This window comes from Physeter macrocephalus, chromosome 7, assembly GCF_002837175.3.
Source record: "Physeter macrocephalus isolate SW-GA chromosome 7, ASM283717v5, whole genome shotgun sequence".
NCBI classification, from domain to species: Eukaryota; Metazoa; Chordata; class Mammalia; order Artiodactyla; family Physeteridae; genus Physeter; species Physeter macrocephalus.
This window is the reverse complement of record NC_041220.1, coordinates 35,244,695-35,263,125: the sequence shown is the minus strand read 5'-3', so window position 1 is coordinate 35,263,125 and position 18,431 is coordinate 35,244,695. Positions and strand designations below refer to the sequence as shown.

General features: G+C 42.4%; 1 protein-coding gene across 2 annotated transcripts in view; it reads right to left on the bottom strand.

Annotated features, from left to right (window-relative positions):
• TRIM2 (tripartite motif containing 2) overlaps positions 1-18,431 on the bottom strand; it is a 168,403-nt gene that overhangs the window by 82,515 nt on the left and 67,457 nt on the right. For both annotated transcript variants that reach the window (XM_028491795.2, XM_028491793.2), the window contains exon 11: positions 1,485-1,550. In XM_028491795.2, coding sequence (XP_028347596.1) covers positions 1,485-1,550 — 66 coding nt within the window. The remainder of the gene's footprint in view (positions 1-1,484; positions 1,551-18,431) is intronic.

Genomic DNA, 18,431 nt, shown 5'->3' with positions numbered 1-18,431 from the left:
TTCAAATAAATCTATGTATGTATTCATATGAATTAATATGTATAGGAATATATGAAATGAAATCAATCAATTAATACAATTAATTCCTATCTTTACCTAAAAACTCATTGACTATTGAACTTCTTTAACCTCTAATACTCATTACAGTCATGGTACCTTAGTCATTAGTGTCTTAATGTCATTGAGAGCAGAGTTGAAAAAATTTTAATCAAAAACAGCCAACAATATCATAAAGAACAAATTAATTCCCCTCACCACTCTCCCCAGCTTTCCACTGCCTGCTAGGAATTAAATCTACTTTTCTAAGACCATAGGAAAAATATTTCAACTCAGCAGAATAAATAGTCATAATTTTTACCTACGAACATTATCAATTTATCGTGCTAATCATATCATCATTATTAATATGATACTCTGTTCTGAATTGCCAATGACTTTTAGTAAGTCATTGTATGTAAGTAAGACTAGTAAGATTTTGCTTAAAGGGCAAACAGTTAAAAAAAAAAGTGCCCACAATATTTCACTTGTTTCACTGAGAATCTGCATTATCAAAATGAAAATGTCAAGTATTATCATTACTTATTAATTTTATATTCTATTTTGCCGTTTTCCCCACCTTCTTCATATTGATATTTGTAAATAATGAAAATAGCCAGTAGGTTGGGGCCAAACCAGACTTTGAAGGTTCTGTCAAGAGGTAAGATGTAAGAAATTAATATTTTTCTGGTCAAAAGTTTGGATTTTAACCTGGAAGCAAGAAAAGCCATTGTACAGCAACGTGGTGAAGAAAACAGGCTCTAGAGCCAGGTGACTGGGTTTGAATCCTGGTTCTGCCACTTAGGAGCAGAAACTTCAAACATATTTCCTGTTAGTGGCAGGCACGAATAACTGGAATAAATTAAGGAGGCTATGTACCATCACATATGTGTTATACCATATGCAGGCTAGTAAATGTAAAGAGGCTGTATTTAGCACTATCTCTATAATCAGATGATCACCCCTGGGTTTTTATCCTAGTACTATCACTTCTTGTTTTGAGATCCAGGGCTGGTATCTTAGGCTGTGTCTCAGATGTCCAGATCTGTAGAATGAGGATCTCAGAGAGTTAAAAAGGAAAAAATCAGATAACTACACCAAGTGCTTAGAATAGTAAATGGCACCTAGGAAGCACTCAGTAGATGTGAGATATTATCATTATTATTTTCAGGTAAAAGGGGACAAAATCAAATATATGCTTCAGAAAGTTAATTATGGTGCCAGAGTATAGGGCAGTCTGGATAGAAGAGACTCTACAAACCCTGGGATAGGACTCTTTCATGCTCCACAGCTCACAGGAACCACAAATGTTTGTAGAATTTTATTCATTCTTTAGGAAATTGGTCACTATTGATTTCTAATAAAAAAAGGTACAGTTAACACTGGATGACATAAACTTAAGGAGAAAATTACACAAAATACTAAAAATCTTAAGGAAAACGACTTACCGTCTCAAAAAATATTTCCATCATGCGGGCTCTCTTTTCCTCTGCACTTAGTCCTTTTTTCTTCGACTAAAGCACAAAAGTTAAAAAGTAAACAGTGCAATTAAAAAAAAAACAATGCTTTTTAAGACAACTTGGTTCAAAACATTATCAGAAATAATGCATGGTCTCATCTGAGACCAAGAGGTTTAATAACTCTCAGAGCGAGGCCTCAAGACGGATTTTAACAACTCTACTACTTTATGCCAAGCCTTGTGGTAGGTGCTGCCAGTATAATAATAAGAACTGTGACTGAGACAGTGCCTGGCATTTTGTAGAAGTTCAATATTTATCATATGATCCAATAAGTCACTGTATTTACCTTCAAAAGACTTAATCTCTCAAGGAAAATAAATAGACATAACTACTTATAATCAATGAACAGGTACATGTACAAATTGCTACCCAGGAAAGAATAAATTAATTCCACCCTGGAAAGGGAGGAGGGTTAGCTAGGAAGGCTAGAGATGAACAAGATTTTGGCAAGTTGAGAAATGGTGAGAAGGGTGTCCTGGACAGATCACACACAGGCACAGTGTTACAGAAGTACATGGAATGCTCCAGAAAGACAAACACTCAGGGACGATTATTATACAAGTAGAGTATGTAGATGGAGTGGCAGATGAGATGAGAAAGGTTGTCTGGGGCCAGATTATGGAAGGCTGACTGTCCAGCCAAAGAGAGCAGACTTTACTTCAGGCCACGAGGAGCTACTGAGCAATTTCTAAAGCAGGGAGTGACAAGATAAGAGTTAGGTAGCATTGTGGAGGGCAGGCTGGAGGAAGGAAAACCACATCCAAGTAGAAAATGAAAGCCTACTTCAGGTTACTATTACCCTGTCACTACCCTTTAGCTAACTTGAAATTAAGATAATGAAGATGTAACTGAGGGACTTCCCCGGTGGTCCAGTGGTAAAGAATCTGCCTCCCAATGCCAGAGATGCAGGTTCGATCCCTGGTCAGGGAACTAAGATCCCACATGCCACGGGGCAACTAAGCCCGCGCACCACAACTACTGAGCTCATGTGCCTCAGTGAGAGAGACTGTGTGCCACAAACTACAGAGCCCACGTGCTCTGGAGCCTGCGTGCCACAACTAGAGAGAGAAAACCTGCAGGCCACAATGAAGAGCCCATGCACCGCAACGAAAAAGATCTCGTGTGTCGCAACTAAGACCCAACGCAGCCAAAAAAATTAAGAAAATAAACAATAAAATTAAATAAATAAATATTTTCTAAAAGATGTAACTGAAATGCATTTTAATAATAAACTTTACCATATATTTTATATAGGGTATATACCTAAAGCTGAAGTCTGAATTTTCAAAATGCCAAATTTCCTCAATGCAAATATTCACAGAAAATAACAAAAGAGAACGAGAACCATAATCTCTTAGCACTCTCATGGAGGATTCCATACTAATGTTTCTGAAGTAATCTGCATCTTTCTTAAAAATTGCATGGGATTACAGAGGAACATAAATTGTTTAGTAAGAACTTTAAAATACTTTATGCCACGTAAAAAGCAGACATACATAAACCAACAATAATAAACCTATCCAACCATAAACTCCAACAGAAACGAGAGCCTACACTAGACAGGGAAAGGAATTTGGAATTGCCTTTCTGAATGCATTCCAGAGTACATGGTCTAGAAACCCATTAACCCCTTTTCACAGCAAATTATCCAGTGTTCCTTGATGAGTTGCACAGGTAAAATAAGTAGCCTCAAAGTTTATCTTTTTCTCTTTTCCCTCTGTCCACAATTTTAAATACTGCAGTTCCCCGGGGTTCTTTCTCTACTGACCCCCTCTCTCCTCACACCTTTTCTTTGATCTCACCTGTTTTCATGGTTTTAACAAACACCTATGCTGAGAACTCAAATCTTTACATCATTGGATTAAGTGGGCGCCTGAGCTCCAATCTCATGTACCTACCTGTCTTCTGAATAGACGTCAAACTCAGAAGGTCTAAACTGACCTCTCCTCTCCCACATCTACTCCCCAAACCTGCTGTTCTGGATCTTGAGTTCAGTTAGATTCCACCTCGTTACCCGAGCCAGAGGCCTGGCAGTCACCCTAGGGTTCCTTCATCTCCCTTACTCCACATCCAACCAATCACTAAGTTCTGCCAATTTCAGAGCTTAACTGTTTCTCAAATCGACCTGTCTGCTCCATCCCTACTACCTCTACCTTAGTTCAGGCCTTCATTATCTGTTCCCTACTACATACCTGCAGTCTGCTAACCATGCTTTGTCCCACCCTCCAGCCACATTCCACGCTGCCAAAAAGCAAACCTCTCCTTTGCCATGCCCACCCATGCCTCTCCCTTGCTTAAAACTCTTCAGTGGCTCTCAGCCATCCAGAAGAATCCAATCACCCTAGAATGACATACAAGGCCTTCTGTCACCTGACCCCAACCTACCTCTCACAGGTACCACTCCCCACCTCAAATTTACCATAACAACATGAAGAACTAAGCAATTTAAACTGTAATACAAAAACTACTTGTAATTCTCCACTTGCAGCATGCTCTTTCCCATTTCTGTGCCTTTTTAAAAATGTTGTTCTATCTAAAACACCTTCCTCTCATGCAAATCAAAACTGCAATGAGGACTTCTCTGGTGACCCAGTGGTTAAGAATCCACCTGCCAATGCAGGGGACATGGGTTCAAGCCCTGGTCCGGGAAGATCCCACATGCTGCGGATCAACTAAGCCCGTGAGCCACAACTACTGAGCCTGCGCTCTACAGCCCATGAGCCACAACTACTAAGCCCGCACGCCACAACTACTGAGCCCTCGAGCCGCAACTAATGAAGCCCGCACGCCTAGAGCCCATGCTCTGCAACAAGAGAAGCCACCACAATGAGAAGCCCGCACACCGCAATGAAGAGTAGCCCCCGCTTGCTGCAACTAGAGAAAGCCCACGTGCAGCAACAGAGACCCAACGCAGCCAAAAAAAAAAACCAAAAACCCAAAAACAAACAAAACAAAATGAAACAAACAAAAAAACCACAGTGAGATATCACCTCACACCTGTCAGAATGGCCATCATCAAAAAGACCACAAATAACAAATGGTGACAATGTAGAGAAAAGGGAACCCTCGTACACTTTGGTGGGAACATAAATTGGTGCAGCCACTGTGGAAAACAATGCGGAGCTTTCTCCAAAAACTAAAAATAGAACCACCATATAACCCAGCAATTCCACTCCTTTGTGTATATATCCCAAAGCAACAAAAACACTAATTCAAAAAGATACATGCACCCCAATGTTCATAGTAGTATTATTTACATTTGTCAAGATATGGTAGCAACCTAAGTGTCCATCAACAGATGAATGGATAAAGAAAATGTGGCATATGCATAATACACATATACATATGTACTTATATACATATGTACATATACACACACAATGGATTTTTATAAAAACGGATTTTTTTCATAAAAAAGTGGCAACATGGATGGACTTGGAGGGCTAAGTGAAATAAGTCAGAGAAAGACAAACACTGTATGATATCACTTGTATGTGGAATCTAAAAAATACAACAAACTAGTAATAAAACAAAAAAGAAGCAAACTCACAGATATAGAGAACAAGTGGTTACCAGTGGGGAGAAGGATGGGGGGAGGGGCAAAATAGGGGTGGAGAGAGAAAAGGGTTATTATGGGATTATATGAAATCATATGTGTGAAACTTGAAAACTGTAAAGTACTATAGAATTTAAAGACTCTTTCATTCAATAAAACAAAGCAAAACAAAAGAAAAAGAGTTCTTCAGAATATGAACTGCCTTTGCCTTCCCAGAGGTTAGTGCCAGGTTAGAAGAGCAGTTGTAAAGACCAGCCCTCAATTTCAGGACCATGTATCTAAAATTTGAGGCCGTTCAGACTCTCAAATCCCACAATACCCCTCTGCACTCCCATAAATACATTTCAGGGTGAACTGATAATAAGGAAGTCTGTGATAACCATTTATTGCCTTACTTAGAGAGATAAACCAGAGGAATCTCAGTTCCAAGAAACCATACACTATGAAGACACGTTCACTAAACCTAGGGTAGAGACCTAGAGTTCAGTACTACATATTAGCCTCCCTTCACACTGGCTTCTACAGTATCTGAATAAAGCAAGATATCCACACTCAGTTAGAAGGCCCATTCAGCTATTTCTCTAGTCCAGTTGGTCTCAAACTGCCATACACAGAGATTAGAATCATCTCAGGAGCTTTTAAAACTACTGATGCCCAGGCACATCCCGTAAGAAATGAATCAGAATCTCTGAAATGGGGCCCCTTGGCCTCATATTTTAAAAATATTGAGGTGCTTTAACTGTGCACCAGGATTGAAAACACTGTTTCTCTCAGCCCGGAATCTGAAGGTTAAGTTAGGGGCACTGTGGGGCAATGAGAATCGCTTTAGGACTTTAGTCTATGGCTGCATCAGTGGAAAATAGAGCCAAAGCTTTAGAAAAGGCTCCTAACATTTTGTTATTATAAACTGCTCCCTGAGAGACCCTGGACTCCGCAAGAATCTGCCCCGCAGAGGCAGGCAATGAGGAGAATCTAATGTCCTGAGGGCACACTGTTTTAGGAAAGCTCTTATCACTCAGCTCAACAGCTTATGAAAGTGACTCAAGAAATATGGATGAGCTGTATCATCCGTTAACACTGATCTCAGGCTAATTTATTCATCAGTCTCCTTCAACACTACAAAGAGTTTTCATTACTAACCACCGTGGGAGAGTATCATGGCCTTTTACAAGTAACTAATGTAAAAGGATGCCATATTACTTCATATTTAGAAATTTCTCCAAAAAATCAACAAGGGCTCATGTAATATTTAGGATTAAAGAAAATCTCCTTGTAGTATAAGTTAGAGATACACTCAAATTAGTAAGTAAGGGGGCTCAAAATTTGACTTGAGGACAATGAAGGAAACTTCTCCAACTAGGAGTTAAAGAAATCCTAAGTGGTCCAGTGGTTAGGACTATGCGCTTCCACTGCAGGGGGCACGGGTTCGATCCCTGGTTGGGGAAATAAGTTCCCGCAAAAAGATTTCCTAAAGTCAGCCCTGTTGATCACTAATACAATTTTGAAAAATTAAAAGTAGATGGTGGGCTTCCCTGGTGGCGCAGTGGTTGCGCGTCCGCCTGCCGATGCAGGGGAACCGGGTTCGCGCCCCGGTCTGGGAGGATCCCACATGCCGCGGAGCGGCTGGGCCCGTGAGCCATGGCCGCTGAGCCTGCGCGTCCGGAGCCTGTGCTCCGCAACGGGAGAGGCCACAACAGAGGGAGGCCCGCATACCACAAAAAAAAAAAAAAAAAGTAGATGGTAATTGCTGCCCTCAGAAGTGGCGGACCACACCACATTTCTCCAATTCCAAAAATATGCTTGGACTTATAACAACTGTTTACCCAGCAAGCACAACCAAAATCGAAACAAACAGCTATTAATTCACAGTCAGGAAAGAGAACAAAAGTTATCTTTGATCAACATAACAATAAACTTATTTCTTAATAATACATGAAAAATAGGAAGTATGTCTCTTACAAAAAGTTTTATTCTAACTTGTTCCATGTTTCTCCATTACTAGAGGTAAACATCAGAAAAGAGTTAATAGCACATTAAACCATTTAGTATTAGAAGGTGATGTAGGTGTAGAGAGATATTAGGTAAAAAGACAAAAACAAAAAAATTAATGCATATGGGCTGCGTAGTACTCAGTAGTCAGTTCTATCAGGCCAGTTAACTCTATAAAGGAGAAATATGGTATCACGGAGCACTGGTACCAGATTTAAGTGTGGGCCTGTTTGGCTTCCTACACCATTTTATGCCCAGGTGGCTGGGTTGTTAGTTTAACCACAAAAGAAACCGTTATCAGTTTTGATTACATCTGGACAAGTATCTTCAAATAAACATCGTACAACCTATATGTCCGTCCACCACCAGCTTGGCAAAATAACGGCCACTTAATTAAGGTATTAAAATCTTAGATCCACTTCATTAGACGGTAATTCTCTGCCAACAGAAGGGGGTGGGGGATGAAACTTTGAAGGTTTATGAAAATGATTTGATGAGCAGAAAGACATTAAATTCACAAAGCGAAAGAGACGATTTGGAATCTAACCAGGACTTAACCCATCAGGCAATGCAAGGAAGACGAAGTCGGTAAGGTGCTTCCCTAATAAAGCGACTCCGGAAGCACAAAAGGGCAGCCCTGTCCTTCGTAAAAACCAACGCATTTTCACAGAAATCCTCTAACTGGCATAAAATGAAGATTTGTTAGGTCACTTTGGAAATTGTGAGCAATACTGAAATGTGCTCTAAATGCTACAACGCCCCAAACCACTCAATCTTCAAAAATCAAGCAAGCTCCTCGGGCCCCCGGAACCCTCCGGCGCTGCCCTCCGACACCCGTTCCCTGTTCTCCACCGGGGGCGGCGCCTTGGTGGCCGGAAGCGGGGAGCCTGGGCACCGCTTCTGAAGGACTCGCGGCCTTGCTGACAGACTGCTGAGTTCGTGAGACACTCGGGGCACGTTCTCGAACGCCCGTATTTAACCTGACCCGCCCGGGAGGGAGCCGGGAGGCACAAGGATGGGGATCCCAGCGCGGCGCCTCAGCCTCGGGGCTCAGGCGGCGGGAGCCGGGCGGCCGGGGCGTCGACGCCGGCCTCTGCAGCCCACCCGGGGGCCAACGCCGGGCCCGGCTGGCACGCAGCCGAGGGGCTCTGCAGCCGGGCCACGGTGGAGGAGGGGGACCGGGGAGCGCGCCCCTTGCTCTTACCATTGCGCGGGCAGAGCGTCTTCCGGCGGCGGGGCCTGAGCGCGGCGAGAGGCGGGGCGGGCCCAGGCGGGTTTGATTTTGGCGCCGACACCGGCCCGGGGGCGGAGCAGCGAAGGGGAGGCGGGGAAGAGAGACCGGCTGTTGCCCAGACGGCGCGCAGCGACCCCTGGCGGCTCCGCGGAGCGGCCTGCCGGCCGGGATGGAACGAGGCCTGTCTTGGGGGCGGGGCTTAGTTGCCCGCCGGTCCGTCCTGGTCGATTCAAGATGCTGGCGAGCAGGGTCTCCCAGCTGCTTCCGCCTCTTCGGTCCTGCGTGCTGACTGTGACTCCTTTTTTTTTTTTTTTTCCATAAAGTCGAGCCCTCGCCTTGACTTCTTTCTTCGCTCAGCGGAAACGCGGCCTAAGTTTGCCTTAAAAAACACAGGCAGTTTGGCTGCTGGAGAAGGAAACGCTGCCTCCATCCATGCGGATTTGCCTGGTCTGGGGCGGACTTTCTTCCCTCTTCTAATTTTACGCCTCATCTTCTCTCCCATCGATATCCACTGCTTTTCCAGCTTTTAAAAATACCTTTGTATGTCTGCCTTTGCTTTAGGTTTTTTGTTCGTTTTGTTTTCTTAATACAAGAGAATGAATTTCAAATCAAAACGGTCGAAAGTATGCTGCCTCATTACTTCATGGGGATTCAGATCAAAAGCTCGGGTCCCTTTGCCTCAAGGTGCCAGAAAATTAACTCAGACTTTTCCGTTACTTTGAAGGTTATTGTACGTTATTTTGAGCCATTTTAAAGTATAGTAATTCTACTACGGAAAAAAGTGGCATTTAAAACGAATTGTCTCCTGTTGCAGGGTAAGGGGTATATTAAATTAAACAAGAGTTCCATTTTGTTTTTCCTACAGTTCGATACAATTCAATTGATGAGATGATTTTAAGAGAGTAAAAGGGTATCCATTTAGTAAGTGTTTTAATATTAGTGCTAGCAGATGTATAATTAACACACCATACCCTAGATTACTCATGTATTGCTTAAGATACAGCTGAAGTAGGTATGTCAGTAAAAATTTTTTAAAAATTAAAGTGATATTTAAGAAAAATATTATTACTGGTGCTATGTAGAGTTGTCAAAAACCATAAAAGTGGCATCTGTGGGAAACCTTGCCTTTATCTCCTCTCAGACTGCCATACTCATCTGCTCGTTAAGAACAGTTTTTCTTCACCTGGGTAACTCTTACCCATCCTTTCAACAGCTCAGGGGTAGCCTCCAGGAGTCTTTTTCTCTCTGCTTCCTCATGCCACCCCCGACAAGAAGAAAGGGTCTCTGTAGTTTTATCACAGCATCCCAGATTCATTTTGTAATTATTAACTTGGACAACTTCCCTATAATATCAAACTCCTTTCTGTAGCAGAGACTAAGCCAACCATTTGGTATCACCAAGGCCTAGCACAGTGCCTGACACGTGATAAACACTCAATAAATGTGTATTAAATAAATGTAACAGGTTTTCAAGAATACCATCTTGTCATTTACTTAGGGATATCTAGATATGGTTTTCAGGTGAAAAAAACAAGGGATACTTTACTTTGAAAAATCGTTACTTGCATCAAGTAGTGCTTTTGCATTTACTATTTTCACCAATAGAATTCTGAAATTATCTGATATGCCATTCAGATGTCTTGAGATGCTCCAAGTTTTGCAATATTATGGGGCAGGCAGATGTAGTATATGAGTTAAGTGTGAAAGCAAATAAATATTTGTAGCTTCATACATTTGGATCATGAATCCACAATTTAGCATTTGTCATAGTACCTAAATGGCATTTGTTTATTGAACAAATGCACGTTTTACAAAAACCTTAAGCACACATTAATTTCATTTTTAAATATTTGAATATCGGCTGTTGGCCGAATATGTGAGGATGAAGCAGACAGGCCACACCTGTCAGCAGTTTATATTCCAGTCAGTGCTGCCCTTCCATCTGGGCAACTGGCCCTTGCCCTAGACCTTGCTCTGGGGCTATGTTGGCCCCACTCCAGCCTCATCACTCCCCATATCCAAGGAGTCTGCAGGGCGAAAGGGACATGCCCATCTGTAACCCACTACCTTCCTTCTAGACCAGGAACCCAGGAACCCGTTATCCTCTGTCTTAGTTTGAGTTCGTGGAATGACAAAGCCTGAGGCAAAGATGTGCTGGTACAGGCATACTTCGTTTTATCATGCTTCACTTTACTGCACTTAGCAGCTATGGCGTTTTGTACGAATTGAAGGTTTGGGTCGAGCAAGTCTATCAGTGCCATTTTTCCAACAGCATTTGCTCATTTTGTGTCTCTGTGTCACATTCTGGTAATTCTTACAATATTTCTAACTTTTTCATCATTATTATATCTGTTATGGTGATCTGCGATCAGTAATCTTTGATGTTACTATTGAAATTGTTTTGGGGCACCATGAACCATGCCCATGTAAGACAGAGAACTGAACTGATAACATGCTGTGTGTGTTCTGACTGCTCCACTGACCATCCGGCCATTTCCCTGTCTCTCTATCTCCCCTTGGGGCTCCCTATTCCCTCAGACAAAAAAAAAAAAAAAAAAAGTAGATGGTAATTGCTGCCCTCAGAAGTGGCGGACCACACCACATTTCTCCAATTCCAAAAATATGCTTGGACTTATAACAACTGTTTACCCAGCAAGCACAACCAAAATCGAAACAAACAGCTATTAATTCACAGTCAGGAAAGAGAACAAAAGTTATCTTTGATCAACATAACAATAAACTTATTTCTTAATAATACATGAAAAATAGGAAGTATGTCTCTTACAAAAAGTTTTATTCTAACTTGTTCCATGTTTCTCCATTACTAGAGGTAAACATCAGAAAAGAGTTAATAGCACATTAAACCATTTAGTATTAGAAGGTGATGTAGGTGTAGAGAGATATTAGGTAAAAAGACAAAAACAAAAAAATTAATGCATATGGGCTGCGTAGTACTCAGTAGTCAGTTCTATCAGGCCAGTTAACTCTATAAAGGAGAAATATGGTATCACGGAGCACTGGTACCAGATTTAAGTGTGGGCCTGTTTGGCTTCCTACACCATTTTATGCCCAGGTGGCTGGGTTGTTAGTTTAACCACAAAAGAAACCGTTATCAGTTTTGATTACATCTGGACAAGTATCTTCAAATAAACATCGTACAACCTATATGTCCGTCCACCACCAGCTTGGCAAAATAACGGCCACTTAATTAAGGTATTAAAATCTTAGATCCACTTCATTAGACGGTAATTCTCTGCCAACAGAAGGGGGTGGGGGATGAAACTTTGAAGGTTTATGAAAATGATTTGATGAGCAGAAAGACATTAAATTCACAAAGCGAAAGAGACGATTTGGAATCTAACCAGGACTTAACCCATCAGGCAATGCAAGGAAGACGAAGTCGGTAAGGTGCTTCCCTAATAAAGCGACTCCGGAAGCACAAAAGGGCAGCCCTGTCCTTCGTAAAAACCAACGCATTTTCACAGAAATCCTCTAACTGGCATAAAATGAAGATTTGTTAGGTCACTTTGGAAATTGTGAGCAATACTGAAATGTGCTCTAAATGCTACAACGCCCCAAACCACTCAATCTTCAAAAATCAAGCAAGCTCCTCGGGCCCCCGGAACCCTCCGGCGCTGCCCTCCGACACCCGTTCCCTGTTCTCCACCGGGGGCGGCGCCTTGGTGGCCGGAAGCGGGGAGCCTGGGCACCGCTTCTGAAGGACTCGCGGCCTTGCTGACAGACTGCTGAGTTCGTGAGACACTCGGGGCACGTTCTCGAACGCCCGTATTTAACCTGACCCGCCCGGGAGGGAGCCGGGAGGCACAAGGATGGGGATCCCAGCGCGGCGCCTCAGCCTCGGGGCTCAGGCGGTGGGAGCCGGGCGGCCGGGGCGTCGACGCCGGCTTCTGCAGCCCACCCGGGGGCCAACGCCGGGCCCGTGCGCTCTGCAGCCGGGCCACGGTGGAGGAGGGGGACCGGGGAGCGCGCCCCTTGCTCTTACCATTGCGCGGGCAGCGCGTCTTCCGGCGGCGGGGCCTGAGCGCGGCGAGAGGCGGGGCGGGCCCAGGCGGGTTTGATTTTGGCGCCGACACCGGCCCGGGGGCGGAGCAGCGAAGGGGAGGCGGGGAAGAGAGACCGGCTGTTGCCCAGACGGCGCGCAGCGACCCCTGGCGGCTCCGCGGAGCGGCCTGCCGGCCGGGGTGGAGCGAGGCCTGTCCTGGGGGCGGGGCTTAGTTGCCCGCCGGTCCGTCCTGGTCGATTCAAGATGCTGGCGAGCAGGGTCTCCCAGCTGCTTCCGCCTCTTCGGTCCTGCGTGCTGACTGTGACTCCTTTTTTTTTTTTTTTTCCATAAAGTCGAGCCCTCGCCTTGACTTCTTTCTTCGCTCAGCGGAAACGCGGCCTAAGTTTGCCTTAAAAAACAGAGGCAGTTTGGCTGCTGGAGAAGGAAACGCTGCCTCCATCCATGCGGATTTGCCTGGTCTGGGGCGGACTTTCTTCCCTCTTCTAATTTTACGCCTCATCTTCTCTCCCATCGATATCCACTGCTTTTCCAGCTTTTAAAAATCCCTTTGTATGTCTGCCTTTGCTTTAGGTTTTTTGTTCGTTTTGTTTTCTTAATACAAGAGAATGAATTTCAAATCAAAACGGTCGAAAGTATGCTGCCTCATTACTTCATGGGGATTCAGATCAAAAGCTCGGGTCCCTTTGCCTCAAGGTGCCAGAAAATTAACTCAGACTTTTCCGTTACTTTGAAGGTTATTGTACGTTATTTTGAGCCATTTTAAAGTATAGTAATTCTACTAGGGAAAAAAGTGGCATTTAAAACGAATTATCTCCTGTTGCAGGGTAAGGGGTATATTAAATTAAACAAGAGTTCCATTTTGTTTTTCCTACAGTTCGATACAATTCAATTGATGAGATGATTTTAAGAGAGTAAAAGGGTATCCATTTAGTAAGTGTTTTAATATTAGTGCTAGCAGATGTATAATTAACACACCATACCCTAGATTACTCATGTATTGCTTAAGATACAGCTGAAGTAGGTATGTCAGTAAAAATTTTTTAAAAATTAAAGTGATATTTAAGAAAAATATTATTACTGGTGCTATGTAGAGTTGTCAAAAACCATAAAAGTGGCATCTGTGGGAAACCTTGCCTTTATCTCCTCTCAGACTGCCATACTCATCTGCTCGTTAAGAACAGTTTTTCTTCACCTGGGTAACTCTTACCCATCCTTTCAACAGCTCAGGGGTAGCCTCCAGGAGTCTTTTTCTCTCTGCTTCCTCATGCCACCCCCGACAAGAAGAAAGGGTCTCTGTAGTTTTATCACAGCATCCCAGATTCATTTTGTAATTATTAACTTGGACAACTTCCCTATAATATCAAACTCCTTTCTGTAGCAGAGACTAAGCCAACCATTTGGTATCACCAAGGCCTAGCACAGTGCCTGACACGTGATAAACACTCAATAAATGTGTATTAAATAAATGTAACAGGTTTTCAAGAATACCATCTTGTCATTTACTTAGGGATATCTAGATATGGTTTTCAGGTGAAAAAAACAAGGGATACTTTACTTTGAAAAATCGTTACTTGCATCAAGTAGTGCTTTTGCATTTACTATTTTCACCAATAGAATTCTGAAATTATCTGATATGCCATTCAGATGTCTTGAGATGCTCCAAGTTTTGCAATATTATGGGGCAGGCAGATGTAGTATATGAGTTAAGTGTGAAAGCAAATAAATATTTGTAGCTTCATACATTTGGATCATGAATCCACAATTTAGCATTTGTCATAGTACCTAAATGGCATTTGTTTATTGAACAAATGCACGTTTTACAAAAACCTTAAGCACACATTAATTTCATTTTTAAATATTTGAATATCGGCTGTTGGCCGAATATGTGAGGATGAAGCAGACAGGCCACACCTGTCAGCAGTTTATATTCCAGTCAGTGCTGCCCTTCCATCTGGGCAACTGGCCCTTGCCCTAGACCTTGCTCTGGGGCTATGTTGGCCCCACTCCAGCCTCATCACTCCCCATATCCAAGGAGTCTGCAGGGCGAAAGGGACATGCCCATCTGTAACCCACTACCTTCCTTCTAGACCAGGAACCCAGGAACCCGTTATCCTCTGTCTTAGTTTGAGTTCGTGGAATGACAAAGCCTGAGGCAAAGATGTGCTGGTACAGGCATACTTCGTTTTATCATGCTTCACTTTACTGCACTTAGCAGCTATGGCGTTTTGTACGAATTGAAGGTTTGGGTCGAGCAAGTCTATCAGTGCCATTTTTCCAACAGCATTTGCTCATTTTGTGTCTCTGTGTCACATTCTGGTAATTCTTACAATATTTCTAACTTTTTCATCATTATTATATCTGTTATGGTGATCTGCGATCAGTAATCTTTGATGTTACTATTGAAATTGTTTTGGGGCACCATGAACCATGCCCATGTAAGACAGAGAACTGAACTGATAACATGCTGTGTGTGTTCTGACTGCTCCACTGACCATCCGGCCATTTCCCTGTCTCTCTATCTCCCCTTGGGGCTCCCTATTCCCTCAGACAAAGCAATGTTGAAGCTAGGCCAGTTAATAACCCTACAATGGCTTCTAAGTGTTCAAGTGAAAGGAAGAGTCACACATCTCTCACTTTAAATCAAAAGCTAGAAATGATTAAGCTTAGTGAGGAAGTCATGTCGAGAGCAGAGACAGGGTGAAAGCTAAGCTCTTTCACTGAACAGCCAAGTTGTAAATGCAAAGGAAAGTTCTTGAAGGAAATTAAAAGTGCTATTCCAGTGAACACATGAATGATAAGAAAGTGAAACAGCCTTATTGCTGATATGGAGGAAGTCTGAGTGGTCTGGATAGAAGATCAAAGCACCCACAACATTCCCTGAAGCCAAAGCCTAATCCAGAGCAAGGCCCTCACTCTCTTCAATTCTGTGAAGGCTGAGAGAGGTGAGGAAGCTGCAGAAGAAAACTACGGAAAAAAGTGGCATTCAGAACGAATTGTCTCCTGTGGCAGGGTAAGGGGTATATTAAATTAGACAAGGGGTCCATTTTGTTTTTCCTACAGTTCGATACAATTCAATTGATGAGATGATTTTAAGAGAGTAAAAGGGTATCCATTTAGTGTTTTAATATTAGTACTAGCAGATGTATAATTAACACACCATACCCTAGATTTCTCATGTATTGCTTAAGATACAGCTGAAGTAGGTATGTCAGTAAAAATTTTTTAAAAATTAAAGTGATATTTAAGAAAAATATTATTACTGGTGCTATGTAGAGTTGTCAAAAACCATAAAAGTGGCATCTGTGGGAAACCTTGCCTTTATCTCCTCTCAGACTGCCATACTCATCTGCTCGTTAAGAACAGTTTTTCTTCACCTGGGTAACTCTTACCCATCCTTTCAACAGCTCAGGGGTAGCCTCCAGGAGTCTTTTTCTCTCTGCTTCCTCATGCCACCCCCGACAAGAAGAAAGGGTCTCTGTAGTTTTATCACAGCATCCCAGATTCATTTTGTAATTATTAACTTGGACAACTTCCCTATAATATCAAACTCCTTTCTGTAGCAGAGACTAAGCCAACCATTTGGTATCACCAAGGCCTAGAACAGTGCCTGACACGTGATAAACAATAAATGTGTATTAAATAAATGTAACAGGTTTTCAAGAATACCATCTTGTCATTTACTTAGGGATATCTAGATATGGTTTTCAGGTGAAAAAAACAAGGGATACTTTACTTTGAAAAATCGTTACTTGCATCAAGTAGTGCTTTTGCATTTACTATTTTCACCAATAGAATTCTGAAATTATCTGATATGCCATTCAGATGTCTTGAGATGCTCCAAGTTTTGCAATATTATGGGGCAGGCAGATGTAGTATATGAGTTAAGTGTGAAAGCAAATAAATATTTGTAGCTTCATACATTTGGATCATGAATCCACAATTTAGCATTTGTCATAGTACCTAAATGGCATTTGTTTATTGAACAAATTCACGTGTTACAAAAACCTTAAGCACACATTAATTTCATTTTTAAATATTTGAATATCAGCTGTTGGCCGAATATGTGAGGATGAAGCAGACAGGCCACACCTGTCAGCAGTTTATATTCCAGTCAGTGCTGCCCTTCCATCTGGGCAACTGGCCCTTGCCCTAGACCTTGCTCTGGGGCTATGTTGGCCCCACTCCAGCCTCATCACTCCCCATATCCAAGGAGTCTGCAGGGCGAAAGGGACATGCCCATCTGTAACCCACTACCTTCCTTCTAGACCAGGAACCCAGGAACCCGTTATCCTCTGTCTTAGTTTGAGTTCGTGGAATGACAAAGCCTGAGGCAAAGATGTGCTGGTACAGGCATACTTCGTTTTATCATGCTTCACTTTACTGCACTTAGCAGCTATGGCGTTTTGTACGAATTGAAGGTTTGGGTCGAGCAAGTCTATCAGTGCCATTTTTCCAACAGCATTTGCTCATTTTGTGTCTCTGTGTCACATTCTCGTAATTCTTACAATATTTCTAACTTTTTCATCATTATTATATCTGTTATGGTGATCTGCGATCAGTAATCTTTGATGTTACTATTGAAATTGTTTTGGGGCACCATGAACCATGCCCATGTAAGACAGAGAACTGAACTGATACATGTTGTGTGTGTTCTGACTGCTCCACTGACCATCCGGCCATTTCCCTGTCTCTCTATCTCCCCTTGGGGCTCCCTATTCCCTCAGACAAAGCAATGTTGAAGCTAGGCCAGTTAATAACCCTACAATGGCTTCTAAGTGTTCAAGTGAAAGGAAGAGTCACACATCTCTCACTTTAAATCAAAAGCTAGAAATGATTAAGCTTAGTGAGGAAGTCATGTCGAGAGCAGAGACAGGGTGAGAGCTAAGCTCTTTCACTGAACAGCCAAGTTGTAAATGCAAAGGAAAGTTCTTGAAGGAAATTAAAAGTGCTATTCCAGTGAACACATGAATGATAAGAAAGTGAAACAGCCTTATTGCTGATATGGAGGAAGTCTGAGTGGTCTGGATAGAAGATCAAAGCACCCACAACATTCCCTGAAGCCAAAGCCTAATCCAGAGCAAGGCCCTCACTCTCTTCAATTCTGTGAAGGCTGAGAGAGGTGAGGAAGCTGCAGAAGAAAAGTTTGAAGCTAGCAGAGGTTGGTTCATGAGGTTTCAGGAAAGAAGTTGTCTCCATAAAAGTGCAAGGTGAAGCAGCAAGTGCTGAGTAGAAGTTTCAGCAAATTATCCAGAAGATCTAACTAAGATAATTAATGAAGGTGGCTTCACTAAACAAATAGATACTTAATGTAGACAAAACAGCCTTCTATTGGCAGATGCCATCTAGGACTTTCATAGCTGAGAGGAGAAGTCAATACCTGGCTTCAAAACTTCAAAGGACAGGCTGACTCCCTTATTGGGGCTAATGCAGCTGGTGACTTTAAGTCGAAGCCAACACTCATTTAACATTCTGAAAATCCTAGGGCCCTTTAAAATTATGCTCAATCTACTCTGACTCTGCTGTATAAATGGAAAAACAAAGCCTGGATAACAGCACATCTGTTTGCAACATGGTTTACTGAATATTTTAAAGCCACTGTTGAGACCTACTGCTCAGAAAATAGATTCTTTTCAAGATATTACTGCTCATTGACAATGCACCTGGTCACCCAAGAACTCTGATGGAGATGTAAAATGAGATTAATGTTTTTATGCCTGCTAACACAACATCCATTCTGCAGCCCATGGATCACGGAGTAATTTCTACTTTCAAGTCTTATTAAGAAATATATTTTGTAAGGCTCTAGTTGCCATAGGTAGTGATTTCTCTGATGTATCTGGGCAAAGTCAATTGAAAACCTTCTGGAAAGGATTTGCCATTCTAGATGCCACTAAGAGCTTTTGTGGTTTATGGGAAGAGGTCAAAATATCAACATTAGACATTTCTCCAAAGAAGATATACAGATTGTCAACAAACACATGAAAGAATGCTCAACATCATTAATCATTAGATAAATGCAAATCAAAACTACAATGAGATATCTCACACCAGTCAGAATGGCCATCATCAAAA